Source organism: Vombatus ursinus, unplaced genomic scaffold (assembly GCF_900497805.2).
Source record: "Vombatus ursinus unplaced genomic scaffold, bare-nosed wombat genome assembly UNPS02001287.1, whole genome shotgun sequence".
Classification (NCBI taxonomy): domain Eukaryota; kingdom Metazoa; phylum Chordata; class Mammalia; order Diprotodontia; family Vombatidae; genus Vombatus; species Vombatus ursinus.
Genome location: NW_020941065.1, coordinates 12,832,220 through 12,850,545, shown reverse-complemented (window position 1 = coordinate 12,850,545; position 18,326 = coordinate 12,832,220). Strand labels below are relative to the sequence as shown.

General features: G+C 42.2%; 1 protein-coding gene across 2 annotated transcripts in view; it reads right to left on the bottom strand.

The window, feature by feature from the left end:
* The window catches only part of GRK3 (G protein-coupled receptor kinase 3), a 136,368-nt gene that overhangs the window by 79,839 nt on the left and 38,203 nt on the right, over positions 1 to 18,326 (bottom strand). The window contains exons 2-3 of one of the 2 annotated variants that reach the window (XM_027863335.1): positions 12,342 to 12,415; positions 35 to 136 (exon numbers count right to left, since the gene is read on the bottom strand). In XM_027863335.1, coding sequence (XP_027719136.1) covers positions 35 to 136; positions 12,342 to 12,415 — 176 coding nt within the window. The remainder of the gene's footprint in view (positions 1 to 34; positions 137 to 12,341; positions 12,416 to 18,326) is intronic. The other variant, XM_027863341.1, reaches the window with a different exon arrangement.

Genomic DNA, 18,326 nt, shown 5'->3' with positions numbered 1-18,326 from the left:
TCCAGCAGCCACATCACAAAAGGGAAATACTCACATGGGAAGAAGACAGAAGCTCCTTCATTATGAACGTGTCGTAGATCTGCCGGCTCCTCCGGAGACGCTCTTCCTCAGAACCGAGCTTTTCGTATTCTCTGATCTGAATGTTAAAAAGTGCTCTGGATCAGTTAGGCTCTTGCTATATCATTATGTCACTTAGCTGAAGGGGCTCATTAGTCACCGCGGTAAGAGCCCTTCCACAGGAGGTAAAAAACACTGTCACTGCTAACGGTTACACACAATGCGGACGTTCTACAATGTGAATTCATCTGAAAGACGGATTTGTATTTTCCATAATGATCACTATCAATTAAATGGATAAACACAAGGCCAGGCATTAAAGGGTCTCACTGGTACGATGACTTTGCAGCATAATACCTGTGGCTGTCATTCATTCCTGCCAATTCCTTTATCCTGTTAGTTGAAATTTTAAAGTTGACTATAATTAAATAGGGATAGAGCACTGGACCTGGAGTCAGGAAGCCCTGGGTTCAAATCTAGTCTCAGATACTTACTAGCTATGTGACCTTGGGAAAGTCCCTGCCTCAGTTTCCTCATCTGTAAAATGGGCACAATGATAGCATCTATCTCCCAGGGTTGTTGTGAAGATCAAACAAGTTCATATTCGTAAAGCACTTTGCAAAACTTAAAAGTGTTATGTAAATGCTGATGTTACTCAGTTATGATGCTACCAAAGCAAATCCAATGAAGAAAGAAAGAAAAATATCAACTAAATTCCTACCCAAAGTTTTGAAAAGGACCTGCAAGTCTCAACATGGGCTTCTATGGAGCCATAGCAACACAATGCTTTTGGAAAGGAATGATTCACCCCACATGGGCAGCTTCTCAAAGTTAGAGGGTACTGGACTCAACTACAAAAAATGCTGCCTCTCCAAAGCTGGATTATTCTACATGCAAAGGAGATTTCTAGATAAGAGTCTCCTGACTCACTAAATAATTAAGTACAGTTGGGAAATATGTGGCTTATACAGAAATGATCTCTATCCTTTCCCCTTGTTGTACAAGCAAAGAGTAGATGAGTGTAGATCTCGGTGGTCGCCGTATCATTAAAAAAGAACTGCAGGTTAATCAAAGAATAATGGGAAGACACATGGTGGCAGGAGAAGGCAAGAGGAAGTATGCGTCACGGCTGCCAGTGATGGACAAGGCTCTGTGCGTAAGCAGGTGGGCAGGGAGGGGGGGCACCGAGATGGACAGCATGGCAGCCACCGCACTGGTGCCACAACATATTCAAGACCTTTGAGGGAGGATTCCAACATATTGGATCAATTCCCTTTAGGGGATTTACGGAAGGCAGACATGGCATGGCAATAATCATACCAATGAGAAAGAACAAATGAGCTTAAGAGTATTCAAAATATCAAAGGCATCTTAAAATTACTGGGCACAGAAAGAGAAGGAAACAACCAAAGAAAATCGCTAATAGGAAGACCACAACAATATGTGTCTAATAATTCTAAAGTAGTATAAAACATTCAGTCACAAACTATTAAATGAGTGGAACAACTGGAAATAAATCACGCTGTAGGTATTTCTGCTTTGGAGTTTATTTAACGAGTAAGGCAGAGTGTGCTTATTACCATAGTACAAAGACTCTGAGGGTTATTACATTGAATGACAAAACTCCCTAGCACCTTTAAGAGAAAACGTATTAATTTTAGAAACTTATCAAGAACAAAACTATTGTGTAAAGCCAAGAATGCCTACACAATGACATGCTGTAAAGTGGGGAAAGAACCAATCTGATAAACAATTACTCAAGGTTTATTTCTGGCCCTATAATAAAAGTACATTTTGTAAGTCATCATCAATCTTCATAAAAGAGAAAATAGGCTCAACATCTGGGAAGTGATATACTGTTATCTTTTCAACTAAAAAAGTTAAATTAGCCTTCTTATAGGGCAAGCAACCTCAGAATCAATACATAGCTAAATCATGCAGCCAGCTGCACAAATTTATTTAAGGAAAACTCAAATGGTTAACATAAAACAAACTAATAACAATAACTAACATTTACATAGCACCTCCCACGTACCAAGCACAGTACTCAGCATGTAACAAATATTATCTCATATGATCCTCACAACAACCCTGAGGTGCTCTCCTTATCTCCACTTTACAGTTGAAGAAACAGAGGCAAACAGAGATGAAGTGACCTGCACAGTTAGTAAGTGCCTGTGGCTGAATTTGAAACCCAAGTCTTCCTGACAAAGACCAGAGCTCTATTCACTATGCTATGCAAGTAATGTAATTAAACCTAGCTGCCAAAATGAAAGATGGTTAGGAGACAGCATTACAGAGAACGGGGATCAAACCTACAAGTACTGAAGGGTTAGATGAATAACCCAGGCAAGCTTGAAATCCTCTAGTGAACAGGGAAGTTACTACCTCACGAGGCAGCTCACTCCATTTTAAATGAACATAACTGTTAGGAAGTTCTTCCTTTTACTACAGAGCTGAAATCCCTCTTTTTAACTTCCACCCACTGTCTCTCTTCCAGATGACAGCCTTTCAAATATTTGAAGATGACCATCCTAATCCCCTTAAGCGTCTTCCTAAGACCACGTGTCCCCAGGTCCTTTGTCTTTCCTATTATATGCTCGTGAGTCCTGACATCGTCCTGCTCACCCTCCTTGTCACCTACTTTAGTTGGTCTCATCACTGTGAAAGTACTAAGCACAGCCGGGAAGCCACAGTCTAATCAGGGTCCCATACACTGTGATTCCTAATTTGGGGGCCTATACAGCACTATTTTTGTTGGTTGCCACGTGACCCTGCAGACCCTACCCAAAATCCTCCTGTTCGGCATCAACTGCTCTCAAATAGGGTCTCTCTTATGCTTCACCTGGGCACTTGAGTCTTTGAACATTCCTCAATGCCCTGTAAAGGTGTCAGATTCAGACTTTCACATATACCCGTCAAGACCTTTTGGATTCCTTGTGCTGTCATCTGAGAGCCTCCCAAGCTTTAGGTAATGCACAGATTTTACAACTATGCTTTCTATATCTCCATCCAAGTCTTTATAAAAGTGTCCAATAAGCCAAGGTTCTTTGTCAGCCATTCTAAGAACTCTCTCCTGGGGCCAATAATCCAGCTCTCTTTTGGGTACAGTCATTCATCAGCTAATAATCTATTTAGCTATATTATCATATAACCCACATTTTGCCATCTTACCCACAAGGATATCACAAGAGACTGTCAGGTGCCTTGCTGACATTCAGACATATCACGCCTCCAGAATTTCTCTGATCTACCCAGTCTTTATCTACCAAAATGAGGATAAATCTAGGCCAGATTGCAGAGATCACGGCTTCCTTTTCTGTGTGCCCACACACTATACCGTTCGACAATTCTGACGGAGATGATAGTGATGATGATAATCGAGGAGCAGGCATTCATGACACACCTATTATGCCCCAGGCTCTGTCCAGAGTGCTGGGCTGACAAGGACAAAAGGGTAGCCCTGGTTTCAAGGATCTCACACTCTATTCAAGATAATGACATGCACCCATTTAAGTACTACAGAATCAATACAAAAGACACAAGACAGTTTAGAGAGGGCATTAGCAATTGGGCTAATCAGAAAAGGCTTCAGGGAGGAGATCCTGCTTGAGCAGTCTTGAAATGAAGGATTCTACAAGGGAGAGCGAATCCATTCCAGGCATAGGGGACCAGTGCAAAAGCATGGAGAGGGGAGGTGGAGAGCTGTGGGTGAGGGGCAAAGAGGCGGCCAGTCTGAATCGACCTGAGAGTACAAGAAGTGAAGTAATATAAAATAAGGCTCCTAGAAAAGTGGGTTGGGACCCAGTTGTAAAGATCTAAAATGCCAGCAGAGGAGCCTCTGTGTGATCTAAAGGGTAGTGACATGGTCAGACCTGTTCTTAAGGAATCAAGGCCCCTATGCTGGGCCCTGTGGATACAAGTACAAAGAAGGAAAGACCCCAACTCCTAAGGAGCTTATGTTGTCTCAAAGGAGTCAACAAGTACATATAAAAACAGGTCCAGCCTAAACAGCAAGTTAATAAGTACAAATCAACACAGAGTGGTTTGGGAGGAGGCCACAAGCAGTTGTGAGGATCAGGAAAAGGCTTCTTCCAGAAGATGACATCTGAGCTACACCTTAAAGAGGGAGACAGAAAAAATCCCAGGCAAGTCTCAAACCAAAATCAATAATCAAGTCACATGGAAAACATGCCAGCTGCACACAGATCATCAGTTCTCATACCACACATGCTTAGATGCTCAAGCAATAGGTTCAGGCCTCAGAGAAAAATCATGAAGATTCTGACAAGGCATCTTATAGGCAAAACTGCTAAGAGTGACAGAGAAATGACTCTTTTACATATTGCCATCTCAGGCCATAAAAGTTAAAGAGAAGATAGATCCATAATTCCATTTTGTGGTCTAGTCAATTAGTCAGTCCAACTCTTCATGACCCCTTTGGGGATCTTCTTGGCAAAGATACTGTTTGTCATTTCCTTCACCTGTTCATTTTACAGATGAGGAAAGTGAGATAAACAGGGTGAAGTGACTTGTCCAGGGTCACACAGCTAGTAAGTATCTGAGGTCATATTTGAACCCAAAGCCTCCAGACTCCGGGCCTGCCACTCTATCACTTAGATACCTAGCTGTCCCTACTCATAATTCTATACTTTCTTCAATGTCATAAAAGTTGAACAAACTTAAATACTCCTAATCTCATTAATCCCCAAAGAAAACAAAGGGAGAAGGAGTGGGGAGGAAAGGGAGGGGGAGGGGGAGCAGATTTAAAACTCAAATTCTTATGGAAGTGAAATGTTGACAACTAAAAATTAATTAATTACTTAAAAAAGGGGCAGCTAGGTGGCGCAGTGGATAGAGCTCTGGCCCTGAAGTCAGGAGGACCTGAGTTCAAATCTGGTCTCACACCAAACACTTGACACTTACTAGCTGTGTGACCCTGGGCAAGTCACTTAACCTCAATTGCCTAAAAAAAAAAAAAAGGAAAAAAAAAGAGGGAGACAGACTTCAGGTTATTCCAGGCATGGGGGACAGCCAGCGCAGAAGCAAAGACAGTTCTGTGTGAGGAACACAGAGAAGGCCCATTTGGCTGGATTGCAGTGTGTGGGAGGGAAAGTACCTTTCAAAGAGGCCAGAAAGATAGACTGGAAGCAAGTTATATGGGGCTTTGAAAGCTTAACAGAGGAGTTTATATTTGATCAAAGAAGCAATAGTAAACTATGGGAGTTAACTGAGTAGGAGGCACACAGTCAGATATGCACTTAAGGAAAATTACTTTGGCAGCAGTATGTAAGATGGCTTGGAGTAGGAAGAGATTTGAGGCAGGAATATCAATTAGGAAGTCATTGCAAAAGTCTTTGAGAGAGGTGATGAGAGCCAGGTGGAAGAGAGAAAAGGGCATTATATGAAATAGATATTGGGAAGATGGGAATGGCAATATTTGGTTACTGGTTGGATATATGGGATGTGGAGGAGTTATTAGTCCAGAATAATGTCAAGATCATCTGCGAGTCTGGAAAGATGAGAGAATCTTTGAAAAAAATCACTTTGGCATCTATTTAGAGCAGCAATTCTCGAAGTGTGGCCCCCAGGAGTCCCTGAGACCCTTTCAGGGGGTCTACAAGGTCAAAACTATTTTCATAATAATGCTCAGATGTTTTAATTTCTCAAAACAGTAAACTTCAATAGATATAAGCCATATAAATAAAGCTTCTTTGGAGTTTTCAATAATTTTTAAGAGAATAAAGGAGTCTTCAAACCCCCAAGTTTGAAAACCACTGCTTGAGGAGGATGGATTGGTAGCTCCCTCCTTTGGGGCAGAAAGACCAATCAGGAAGTCCCTTCAACAGGGCAGACAAGAAGCAACAAGGGCCTGAATTAAAGTGCTGCTTGTGTAAGTAGTGATCGCAGTAATGAATGGAAAAGATGTCTGAAAGGTCAAAATGGCAAACAGGCAGCTGAGCAGATACTGAAGTTGGGGCAAGTGAGGAATTGGGGATAACATTAAAGCTGCAAATGGAGACTCGGAGGATGGTGGTATTTTGAACAGAAGCAGAGACATACGAGAGAAGGATGGGTCCCGGGAGAAAGATAACGAGCTGCGCTCTTGATCTGTTGGTTTGAGTTGTTAATGGGACATTCAATTAGAAATGTCCAATAGGGAGTTGGTGATGTGAGATACGGACTGGGTTTGAATATGGCTCTTGAGTCACCTGTGTAGACGTGATCATTAGACCCATGGAAGCTGACAAAGCCACTAAATGAGAGAACAGATAGAAGGGCCAGAGGACAGAGTCTTGGGATATGCAGTCAGTGGAGGAGGGTGACAAGGATGATCCCCAGCAAAGGAGAATGAGGGGGAGGAGAGCCATGAGAGAGCAGGACCATGGTCATGATGAGGACTGCATGGGATATTCATGTAGCACTTTAGATTTCCAAGTGGCATTATCTCATTCAATCATCCTCACAGCAACCCTATAAAGTTATTCCCCTCACTTCACAGATATGAAAACTGAGACTGAGATTATGTGAGGCAAATTTTGGTTAGATATAAAGAAAACATTTAAAGCTTTCCCAAAGCGGAATGGACTTCTTCAAGAGGTAGTACGTTCCTTTTTCTGAGCAAAGGCTCAATGGACACTCATTGTCTACCTAAGAGCAAGGATTCCCCTCTGGTACGGGCGATGCTAAATGGCCACTGAGAAACCTTCCAACTCACTCTAGGCAATTCTGTGATTTGCTCAATCTGAGGATAGGATTTTAACTGACTCCAAGTCCAACACTGGTATTACTGTGGCAATTTACTGCCCCCTTTCTTTTTACTTCACATCTTTTAGATACTTTCTAGCATTCTCTCCTGTCTCATCTTTGCCCCACATGAAGAGGTAGTTCTTCTCCTTACCAAAGAGAACCCCTCTATACACACAAGTGATCCTATTCCATCCCATCTTCTCCAGCAGACTGCCCCCTCTATCATCTCCACTTTCTCACTTATCTTCAGTCTCTCCCTGTCTACTGTTTCTCTGTTTGTCCATAAACATGCCCATGTCTTCCCCATCCTCAAAAAACCCTTGCTTGATCCATCCACCCCTGCTTCCATCCCACAGCTCTATTCCAAACTAAAATCTCATGTTTAGTAAGAAGACTTTTTCAACTCTCCTTAATTTTAGTGCCTTCCTTCTGTTCATTTTTCCCCCATTTATCTTTTCTATAAGTTTTACACACACACTCACACACACATACGCACACATATTTGTTTGCATATTGTCTCCTCCATTAGATTGTAAGCTCCTTGAGGGCAGGGACTGTCTTTTGCCTCTTTTTTTATCTTCAGTGCTTAGAATAGCACCTAGCATATAACAGGTGTTTAATAAATGTTTACTGATTATTGATTGGTTGGTTGGTAGACTGTTCGATCTATTAAGACAGAAGAGATTTCATTTATTGGCATATCTATCTACCTCAGCCAGTACCTAGGCATAATGCTTGTGCACTTCATAGACCTATAATGAATGCTGGGGTGAATTAAGTCATCAATCTTATTTATTCTGATTCTATCTTCCTGTGACTCTAAAATGGGTGCTTCAAACAGCACTTTATCTTCCAAATAAAGTATCAGATTCAGCAATAACATGAAAAAAAGCTTAATTTCATCATCCCTCCTGACTCCACTTGGAACACTTGATACTCCATGTCCATTCTAAGAAAGCTGACATTGTCACCAAACATGATTGCCAATGGGTTCTGTATTTTCTTCAGTAAATGTGTTTTCTGTGCCCAAGTGCACTGGAAACTTAACTATATTGTCTACATAAGTGAAACTTACTACATTGCCTACACAAGTGAAACTGCCTAAAGACATCTTCTGCTTTGGATTTTAATCTGTAAAATGAGGCCATGATTATAACCACTGTAATGTTCATGTTAACTACTTTTATTCAACAGTACATTCCTATTTTTAGTAGAACTGGAATTGATTATCTGCTACCTGGCACCAAAAATCAAGTTTTCTCTTCCTTTCCAACATTGGCAACCCTTGTTTGGAGAACAGGAGGCAAGTGGAACAGATGGAAAAGGGAATATAAAAAACTCTTTTTTCTTCTTTTTTTTTAAGAGTTGGTGGAATGGAGCAAGCCTGAAGTGTCTTCACATAATGTGGAAACCTCAAACAGGGAATTTCAGCTACATGACATCATGTGACAGAAGGCAGCATCTGCTCATTAATTCAATTTGACACATTTATTTAAAACAACTAGGTTCAAAGCACTTTGGGAGGCCCTGTCAAAGACAGAAATATTAAATAAGGCACAATCCCTGCCCTGAGTTTACAATCCAATAGAGGAAACACCACATACACAAATAACTTCAGAAAAAAACTGAACAGAAGATCCTAAGGTACAAACTAAACACTCTACAAGATACGAGAAAGAATAAATTATTTTTCATTTGGGGCAATCAGAGAAGGTTTCATGGAGGAAATGGTATTTGCCCTGGAAAGATGGGAGATGCCAAATAATTGAGCGGAGCATTACAATTACAATGTTTCAATTATAAATTTTAAGTATCCCAAAAAGTAATTAAAGATTAAGTGGAACTGACTAACCTAAGCAGAAAAGAAGGAAGGAAGCTAAACTCTGGAAATCTGAAGTCATAAACAGGTAGGAGCTCATGTGATAAGAGATTCCCTCTATCATTGCATAGAGAAATTCAATGATTTAGGACCACCAAGAAGATGCAAATCAAAAGTTGGGGGAAGAATCTGGAAGGTGGGGAGTTGAGTGAGTCAGTCAAAGCATCTGCCCCACTTCAAGTTCCCACTAGCACCCTTTTAACACATATCATGCTGCTAACATATTCAGCCACTCCAGGGGCTGTATTTTCCAAACTAGAAATCAAACATCTGGCTTGACCAAGGACATAAAGCTGCATTAAAATTATACCAAGCCAGGATTTCCTAGCGGGATCAGCATTTCAAAGCGGGGAGATGCATTAGGGCTTATCTAATCTAATTCTTTCATGCTGCCAGGACTCAAGAAAAGAAAGCTAATGGCACAAATGCTGAATTTGCTTCAGTCAATCAAGTTAGTCAACAAGCAATAATTAAGCACCTTCTGTGTGCTGGGTACTCTGCTAAGTCCTGAGGATACAGTCACTGCTCCCATAGAGCTCCTAGTCTAATATGGGAGACAACATGCAAAGAAGTATAAACAAGACACAGATGGGATAAACTGGAGATAATCCACAGAGGGAGGCCCACAGCTCTGCAGGCAGCTCTGTCAGCGGCAGAGGCCCAGGCCTATTTGTGCGATGTCTAGTCAGCCTGGCCCCCATGCTACCGTGGTCAGAGAATTCTTTTTCTGGCCCTGTCATCAAGCCTGCTTGTTTCTGGATCACCCCACCAGAAGGGTGTGAATGAAGTCTGAAGCCTGCTTCTTACAGCACCGTCAAGGACTCAGCAACTTCTCAATTCTTGTCAAAATCTTTGGTCTCAATTCTTCAACTCAATGGTAAATTTGATCCCTCATTAGTCATACTAATTTTGCCATTAACTCCCTTTCTGACCTTGGCAACTAATCATTTCCTATCTTCAGGATTTAGTCAACTCATTAAGTCAAAGGACAGCTTACAACAGACAACCTAGAAAGAACTCCTCAGATCCCAAGGGCTTCGTTACCATCTCTAGGCATGTGTGGCACAAATATTTCATACTTTGGCATGCCCCAAACAGAATTCATTATCTTTCCCACAAAATCCACTGCTACTCCGAGGGTGCCACCACCCTTCCAGTCACCTGGGTCCAAATCATCCTCAACTGAGGAAGAGGAGAGAAGAGAAGAGGGAGTTTATGGCGAATGGCCTCAATTTTTCTCTGTAAAACATCAGGCAAGGTTCTCAACTGAGAGAAGAGGAGGAGGAGGAGGAGGAGAAATGGGAAATTTAAGGAGGGATGAGAAAGTTTGGAAGAGCCTTGATGGAGAATAGGAGAGTGAATTGACCCAAGAGGTATAGCAGCATTGCCTAGCAGCAGAGAGAGCCCAATTGAGGTTATGCAGTAGACCCAGTCAGAACAGCTGAGTGATTTTCTCCACCTCATTCAGCAGCCCAGGCATAGGAGAAAAGGTGACAAACAGTGGGGGTGACCCAAGGCTGAGCCTTGGCTGGGTGTAATTATTGATATGATAAGGGGGCCAAGGATTAAAGACAGAAGGACAGTGTAGAGTTGAATTGGTTCACTAAGGAGTCAAGATGGGGGAGAAGAGAGAAGAGTGGTTAGTGAAGGGAAGATAGCCTGGGAGAAAAGTGAGGGGTCAAAGGACTAGAGGTCATGGTGTGGATGAATGGTAGGGTTATGTAAAGGAAGGCAAAGAGGTGAAGGCGTGGGAGGGTTAAAGGGGATAGGAATGAGGAATCAGGTGGTAGGAGGTGTGAAATGGGTTTTGGAAGATGATCTACAGGAGTTCAGAGTCCTTGGGATGGAAAGGCTATGAGCAGGTTTGAGAATGTTCATTGTTGAGTGGACAACACACCATTTCTGTGCCCTCAAAGGACAAAGGCAGCAGGAGATGGGAAGCCTGAAGTCGAAGGGAGGGCTACTCTTCTTTGTACTGCTGATTCTCCACATCCCATTCGGGAAATTTTTGAACAAAAACATTCTAACAATTTTTCAACCCCCATGCGGGTTCTCCCGTAACAGCCTGCTGTTTGGTCTCCCTGCCACAAGTCTCTCCCCACTCCAGTTCACCATTCTTCAGCTGTCCAAGCGATCTTGGACACAAGCACAGGCCTGATTCTGTCACTCCCCACCTAATACACTCCAGGGGCTCCTGGATCAAATACAAAAATGAGTGTTCAAAGCCCCTTCCTACCTTTCCAGCCTCCTTACACTTTACTTACTTCCACATACTCTGCCATTTTTCACTAGCAGTCCACCGTGCCTGGAATGCTCTCCCTCCTCACTCCCGGCCCTCCCCTTTCTGGCTTCCTTGGCTTCATTCAAGCCCCAGGTAAAACCTCACCTACTGCAGAAAGTCTCCCAATCCCCCTTCATGACAGTGTTTTGACCGGGCTTCTCTTGACCATTTCCGATTTATCCTGTAAATATTTTGTTTTTACATATTTGGTTGTGTATTGTCTCCTCCATTACTAAGAGCAGGGATTTGCCTTTCCTTGTATCCTGAGACCTTGGTATAGTGCCTGGTATGTAGCAGCTGATTACTAAATGGTTACTGACTGACTGGCTGACCTCTGTCAGACTGTCCTTACTTGCTAAACAATTTGTTACCAAAAATCCAGCTTAAAAAAAAAGTTCCTACTGTGCATCCAATTTATAGTCACACTTACCTTTGGTCAGAGTTCTGCAGTATTTAAAGGGACATATGCAGATGAATCAAATGCTAACAGTGAGATTCTTGCTAAAAAGCAATGTACTATAGCTCCATCTGAAGGAAATGTCTTCAACAGAATGTGGACTTTTGGAGCTAACTCTGAATAGTTTTGTTACCATTCTAGCAAAGACAATATAACTTACCTATTTTTCCTCTACACATTCCAACTGTTCTAACAACAAAGACAATTTTAAAATGTTGGTGATAATAAGCCAGGCACTTAAAGAGGCTTTTTTTGGGGGGGGGGGTCATTATTAGTTTAATTAGTTATTTAACAAATTTAGAAAGAATACTGCTACTCCAGATTTCTGCTGATAAAATATGTTTATTTTCTGTTTTAACATACAATATCATATTCCTAATGTTTATATCCACATACTGTAACTACCCTTCGGGCACAACAAATATCTGCAGCTGAAAATATGACAGTGCTGAAAGGAAACTCTGTTCTATTTTAATGAAGGTCACAAAATATTTCCTCTGTTTGTTTTTTTCCTGCGATGCTTAATGGCATTAAATATAACTAACAAATGCCAACTTCAGTTGTCATTGAAAATAAAGATAATCTCTTTGATGTCAAAGATTCTTGGCTCTCTTTGCTAATACATGTAAATCAAAACGCCTTCCTCCTCTTCCTCAGCATAAGCAGGGCCAAGTCTGCCCACAGGACCCAACCCTCTCCCTCTTCATTGACTTACACAAACAAATTGGAATTTAGGAAAGCATGTATGTGATGTACTGCCCACTAGATCTTTTATAATTCCTTGTAACCAGGTGAATATTTCTAAAAATATCTGAATAGGTTTGTACTTGTAATTTAAAAAAAAACAAAACAGAGAAGGTTCACTTTGAAAGACCTCTTGAAACAGAAAGCTTTTAAGGTAAAGTATTGCTTCTTACCTCTTCATAAAACTTCACCTGAGGGACAGCTTCATCAATTTCATTTAAACAAAAATCTTTAAAAAGCAAAAAACCTAAAAGCAAACAAAAACATTTTTCAGATTGTGTCCGAAAATACGATGATTTCTGCAGAAGAACATAATAACAGAATAACTCAATGCTGAAATGGCCCCAGTTGGGAAGGGATCAATCTGTTCCCCAGCTCTGCTGGACTGTCTGGACAGGTTTCCTTGCCTTTGCAAATGGGAAGCCAGGCCAGCTGATGCCAAGGCCAAAGGCAACAAAGTGACAAATAGAACAAGGGTCGCTGTCCTTCCCAGAGAATAAAGACCACAAAGGCAGGGGCAACCTCAGAGCTCTCAAATATCAGGAAGATGACCTAGACCTTGGAGGAAGAGGGGATGGCACAAGCAGCCTGGGGCTGGAGCCTGGGGAGAGCAGGATGAGGGGGTGACCTCTGAAGTGGGTGGCCCCACCAGAGCGTCTCAGCCAGCCAAGCTGGCCTTTGCCCAGGCTTCACATAAGTCATGCTCTGAGGCCTCATTCCTCATATGTGCTTTTCCCTTAATTTGTAGGAGAATTTCCTTTTGAAAACAAAGCACGGCTAGGCTCAGCCGAGGACAGGCCATGTGTACACAGACCAGCTCAGGGTGATGAGGTGTGGGGATGGAGGGGGTGGGGCGCAATCCAGCCAGACCAGACCAGCCCAGGAACCCAGGACAGAGTGGGGCAGAGAGGAGTGAATCCACTGAGGCAAAGCATCAAGGCCAACAGTGGATATTGATTCCCTTCCCAGTTTTCGTTTTTGGCTTCACATAATTACAATCATTACATCAGTACTTTCAGCTTACGGTGTGGGTCAGTACCATGGAAAAGCTCTTGGTCTGGAGTCAGAGACTCTGGGTTCAAATTCTGATTCTGCCACTTGGGCAAGGCATTTCCCTCTCTGGGCCTCAGTTTCTGCACGTGTAAACAAGAGGGCTGGGCTAGCTAACTCGTTCTAGATTTCAGATCCTCTAATTGTCTAACACGTAACACTGAAACGTGAGTCCCAGTGAAGCAGGCAGGGCACTCAGCCACCGGACCAAGGCCTGGGAGGCTCAAATTGTCAGTGACTTTTTCTGTACTTTAGCAGATGTAGTAACCAGAACTTTTACCAGTGGTAAGAGGTGGTAACAAGAACACAAATTTAAAAAAAAAAACTAAAAACAGTCCAAAGCACATTATGCATACCCGATTAAATGTCCTGATGTAAAATTTATCAATGTTCTTAAGAAAATGAATAGTCATTTACCCTCAAATCCCAGTGCTTGACACTGAAGCAGAGGTGCCAATCAGAATATCAGGAGAGGAAAAGGAACTGCAGAGGTTCAAGGACCCCTGGTGTGCCAGGAGAAAAAGCAGAGAACAGTGGAAAGAGCCCTGACCTGGAGGCAAGGAGACCCAAGTTCAAATCCCACCTCAGATACTTCCGAGTTGTTTGACCCTAGTCAGGTCGCTTCATCTCTGCCTGCTTCAATTCCCTCATTTCAAAAAGAAGGGGTTAGACTCACCGTGTCTAAAGTCCTTTCCAGATCTAAATCTGTGACCCTGCGATGTTCCCTTGGAAAGATGTCGATCACAACCTCTCACAGGTGACTCGTGTCCACTAACAAATTCTTCCCAGAGGGTCTGCTCCCCTCCCCCCAAGCCAGGAGCCTTCCTCCATTTGTCCCGACAGCTGCAGGACACCAGCGAAGCACTTGTACGACCCCCTGTCGTCCCGCCCCCTCCCACAGAATGAGCCCGGCTTCTTTTTCTGTCAAACATCTCCACGGCATTTCTTCTTGGAGGTTTCACATCAGGTTCCATGCTACAATCTGCTCACACTCACCAGGAGTTTCTCCTTTGGATTCTGTGTGATACTCACTTTCCAGTCTTCGGAGACTCTTGTCTTGCTGCTACGGGCAACGCTGGCCAAGCCCAGAATCTGCTCCCTTTTCACCACCACTTACTTCTGGGAATCCCTGAATTCCTCCAAGATACAGCTCAAAGGAGATACCCTCCCCCATAGTGACTGCAGAAGTGGGAGTCCGTGGGTGTGAAATACTATATAGAAAGTGGGACTTCTTTCATATGTTAGATTGTTTTGTAGAACTTATTTTTTTTTGTTATTTTTCTTTTTTTATTCTTTATTATAGGAAATGGTTCTCTGGGAACACATGGGGAGGAATACAATGAGAATGTAGGTCTCATTTCTAAGATATATAAAGGAGCTGATCCAAATTTATAAGAACAAGAGCCATTCCCCATTTAATAAAAAGTCTAAGGATATGGACAGGCACTTCTAAAGGTAAGAAACCCTGACCATCTATAACTACATTCTTTTTATAATGCTCCAAATTGCTAATAATTAGAGAAATACAAATTAAAGCAATTCTGAGATCCCACTGCATACCTATCAGATTGGCAAAAATGACAAATATTAGACAGTCTATAGGAAAACAGGTACACTGATGCACTATTGGTGGAGCTGTAAATGGGTAGAGTCATTGTGAAAAGCAATTTGGAAGGACACACAAAAAGTTACTGAACAGTACATGCCCACTGAAGCTAGTGCTAGACCTATGCCAAAAAGAGATCACAGATAAAGGAAAAGGTAGTATATGTAAAAAGTATTTATAGTCAGGCATTCAACAAGCATTCAGTAAGTACCTACTATATACCAGGCACTCTGCTAAACTCTGGGGATACAAAGGAAGGTAAAGGATGGTTTCTGCCCTCAAGGAGCTTAAAATCTAATGGGAAAGGCAACACGCAAACAATTATGGGTGAACAAGCAATGTACAAGATAACTAGGAAATCATCAACAGAGAGAAGCTGCTAGAACTAAAGGAGATGGGGTTAGAATTAAAAGAATTTTGTTCCAGAAACAGCAAGGAAGCCAGTGTCACTGGCAGAAGAGTACTGGTGAGTGGCAGGAGTGGTAAGAAGATTGGAAAGGTAGGGAGACTTGGGCTTTGAAAGCCAAGCAGCAGGTTTTATATTTTGATCCTGGACGTCATTGGGAGCTACTGGAGTTTGCTGAGGAGGAATGGAGTGGGATGATAATGACTGGACCCAAACTTTAGGTAAATCATTTCGGTGGCTGGAGGATAGATTAGACTGGGGAGACACTTATGGCAGACAGAGTCACCGCAGAGCAGGAGGAGATGAGAGCATGCAACAGGAGGGTGGCAACAACAGAGGAGAGGAGGAGGAGGGGAGATGGTACAAATGTAAAACTGACAGGCCTTGGCCACAGGCTGGATATGTAAGAGAGCGTGAAGAGTCAAGTGTGACATCTAGGTTGCAAGCCCGAGGGACTGGGAGGATCACGGCGCCCTTAAGAGCAACAGGGAAAGTCCGGAAGGGGAGAAACAGGGAAAAAAGATAGCGAGTTCAGTTTTGGACAAGACGAGTTTAAAATGTCTACAAGATATCCCGTCTGAAGTGTCTAAAAGGCAGTTGGAGATGATGATGGTGATGATGGTGATGATGATGATAGGAAAATGGAAAGAGATTAAACACGGATATAGCACCTATGACACGTCAGCCACTATACTGAGGACTTTTTACAAATATTATTTCATTTAATTCTCACACCAACCCTGTGAGGCAGGTGTTGTTATTATTCCCATTTTATAGATAGAGAAAATGAGGCAAATGGAGGTTAAGTAGCTTGTCCAGGATCACACAGTGAACGACTGGGGCTAGATATGAACTCAGGTCTTCCTGACTCAAGGACCACTGCACAACCTAGCTGACCTAATATCCAGATGTGGTACGGTAGGGAGGTTGAATAAGCAGATCTGAGAATCATCAGCAAAGAAATGGCAATTGAATCCATGAGAGCTGAGGAGATCACCAAATGGAATGTTATATACAGAGAGGAGAAGAAGGCCCAGGGCACGGCCCTGTGGAACATCATGCTTAGGAACATGTCATGGCTGAAGATCCAGCAAAGAAAACTGAGGAGGGGTCTCAGATAAGTAGGAGAACCAGTAATGAACAGTGTCCCCAAAACTTAGAGATAAGAGAGTATCAAGTAAAAGAAGGTGACTGACAGTGTCAAAGGCTGCAGAGAGGTCTAGAAGGACTAAAAGGATAAAGACTGAGAAGCCATTGGGTTTGGCAACTAAGAGATGACTGGTAGCTTTGGAGACAACAGTTTCAGTGGAAGGATGAGGTCAGAAGTCAGACTGTACAGAATTAAGAAGAGAGTGAGAGGAGAGAAAGTGGTAGCCTCCATTGTTGATGAGATGATAGTTAGCAGGGATGGATGGATCAATTGAGAAATGGGGAAGACATAGGCTTGTCTGCAGAGAACAGGGAAGCAGTCAGTGAACAAAGTGTGGAGGATACAAAAATAAGCAAAAGACAGTTCCTGCCCTCAAGGAGCTTACAATCTAATCATTAGTTATGATGATGCTACCTATAAAATGTACATCACAGTTTTAATAGATTAATTATCAGAAAAGCCCTAATAGATGTCAGGGGTACTGATTTCATTTAAAATGCACAGTGCTTTTAAAATAATTAAGCTTTTCTGAGGGAAAAAAGCTAGGGTACTACTTAAAGCAAATGTTAAAGGTAGAGTTCTCAATTCCTGAATAAATATAGCATAATGGAAATGCTAATGCAATTTAACTGAAGCAAATGTTACCAGGCATCACTGTAATTAAGCCTAATTCTAAAACAAAAAGAGAAAAAAAAGGAGCTTTATGTAGCAAATTAAAGTAGTCTCTTCCAATAGGCTTAAAAAAGTATTTTCTAACAATTTATATAAAATACATATGAACTCTTTCACTTAATACATTTCAATGCAGAAAGCCTTTGGATTAAAATAAACAACTAACAATCACACAATTCACCTAGTGTTATCTGAATTTATTTCTCTTCCATCATTAACAATCACATACAAAAAAATTCCCCATTTAATTTCCTGTCACACAATACCATTATTATAGGTACAATGACATGCCTCTATTCCCCACATCTCTTTTCGGTTACCAAACTAATAGTCAGTGGGATAACATTGTTAAACCTCTTCTCCAAGGTTTCTGATTTGCCAAAAAAAATCAAATAGATCTTGGGTTGTCTTCAAATTAGATCCTGAGCAGCATGTTTTACAATAAAACGGGGGGTTTCTTCTAGGATATCTCTATGATGCTTCCAAATTCCAAGGTTTGAAAACCTTTGTGATTCAGAATGTCATTGGATAAGAAAGGAGAACAAGAAGAATGTCAACTGAGGAAGTCAAACCGCAGACAGGCTACTTCTCGGACATTCTGAATCACAACAGCTCACAGTGGAAGGGACTCAGCTGCCACTTTGTCCAAGCCACCTCTGAACAAGACTCCCTTCCACCATCCACCAAACCAATCCTCCTCTAACCACCATTTTAGGACAAGCCCACCAGCTGCCTAGGCAAGGCAGTCCTTTCTGCTCCAGGGCAGCCCTTCCCCTTCAGGCCACACTCCTTCCTCATTCTGGGGACCCTGGAAGTTCACCCCACCCCTGGACTTCTCACACTGGAAAAGTGGCTTCTTCCTCTGACTGGCTGGTTCCTCTGAGAACCTCCATTTTAAGGAGGGCATCCTAGCCAGCCAGGTCTTCCTTCCCCTCTGAGTTGCACTCCAGATTTTACAAATTTTCTCCACCATCCCTGCCCCACCATCAGTTCAGTCTTCAACTTTCTTTACTATATCATTGTACCTTATTAGAATGTAAGCTCCTTGAAGGTAGGGCCTGTCTTTCTATTTGCATTTCTTAGTACTGTGCTAGCTGACTTGACTCTAAGTGTTAGTTTGTCCTCAAGGTAAAGATTTTATAAAACCACATTTTTTTTTAATTTTCACCCCCTACTCCTAGTTCTGCAAAGCAAACAGAGGTGAATCTCTCTTCCACATGATTCAGGATGGTCTTCTAAGTTCTCCTCTTCTCCAGGAGAAAGATCTTTGGTTC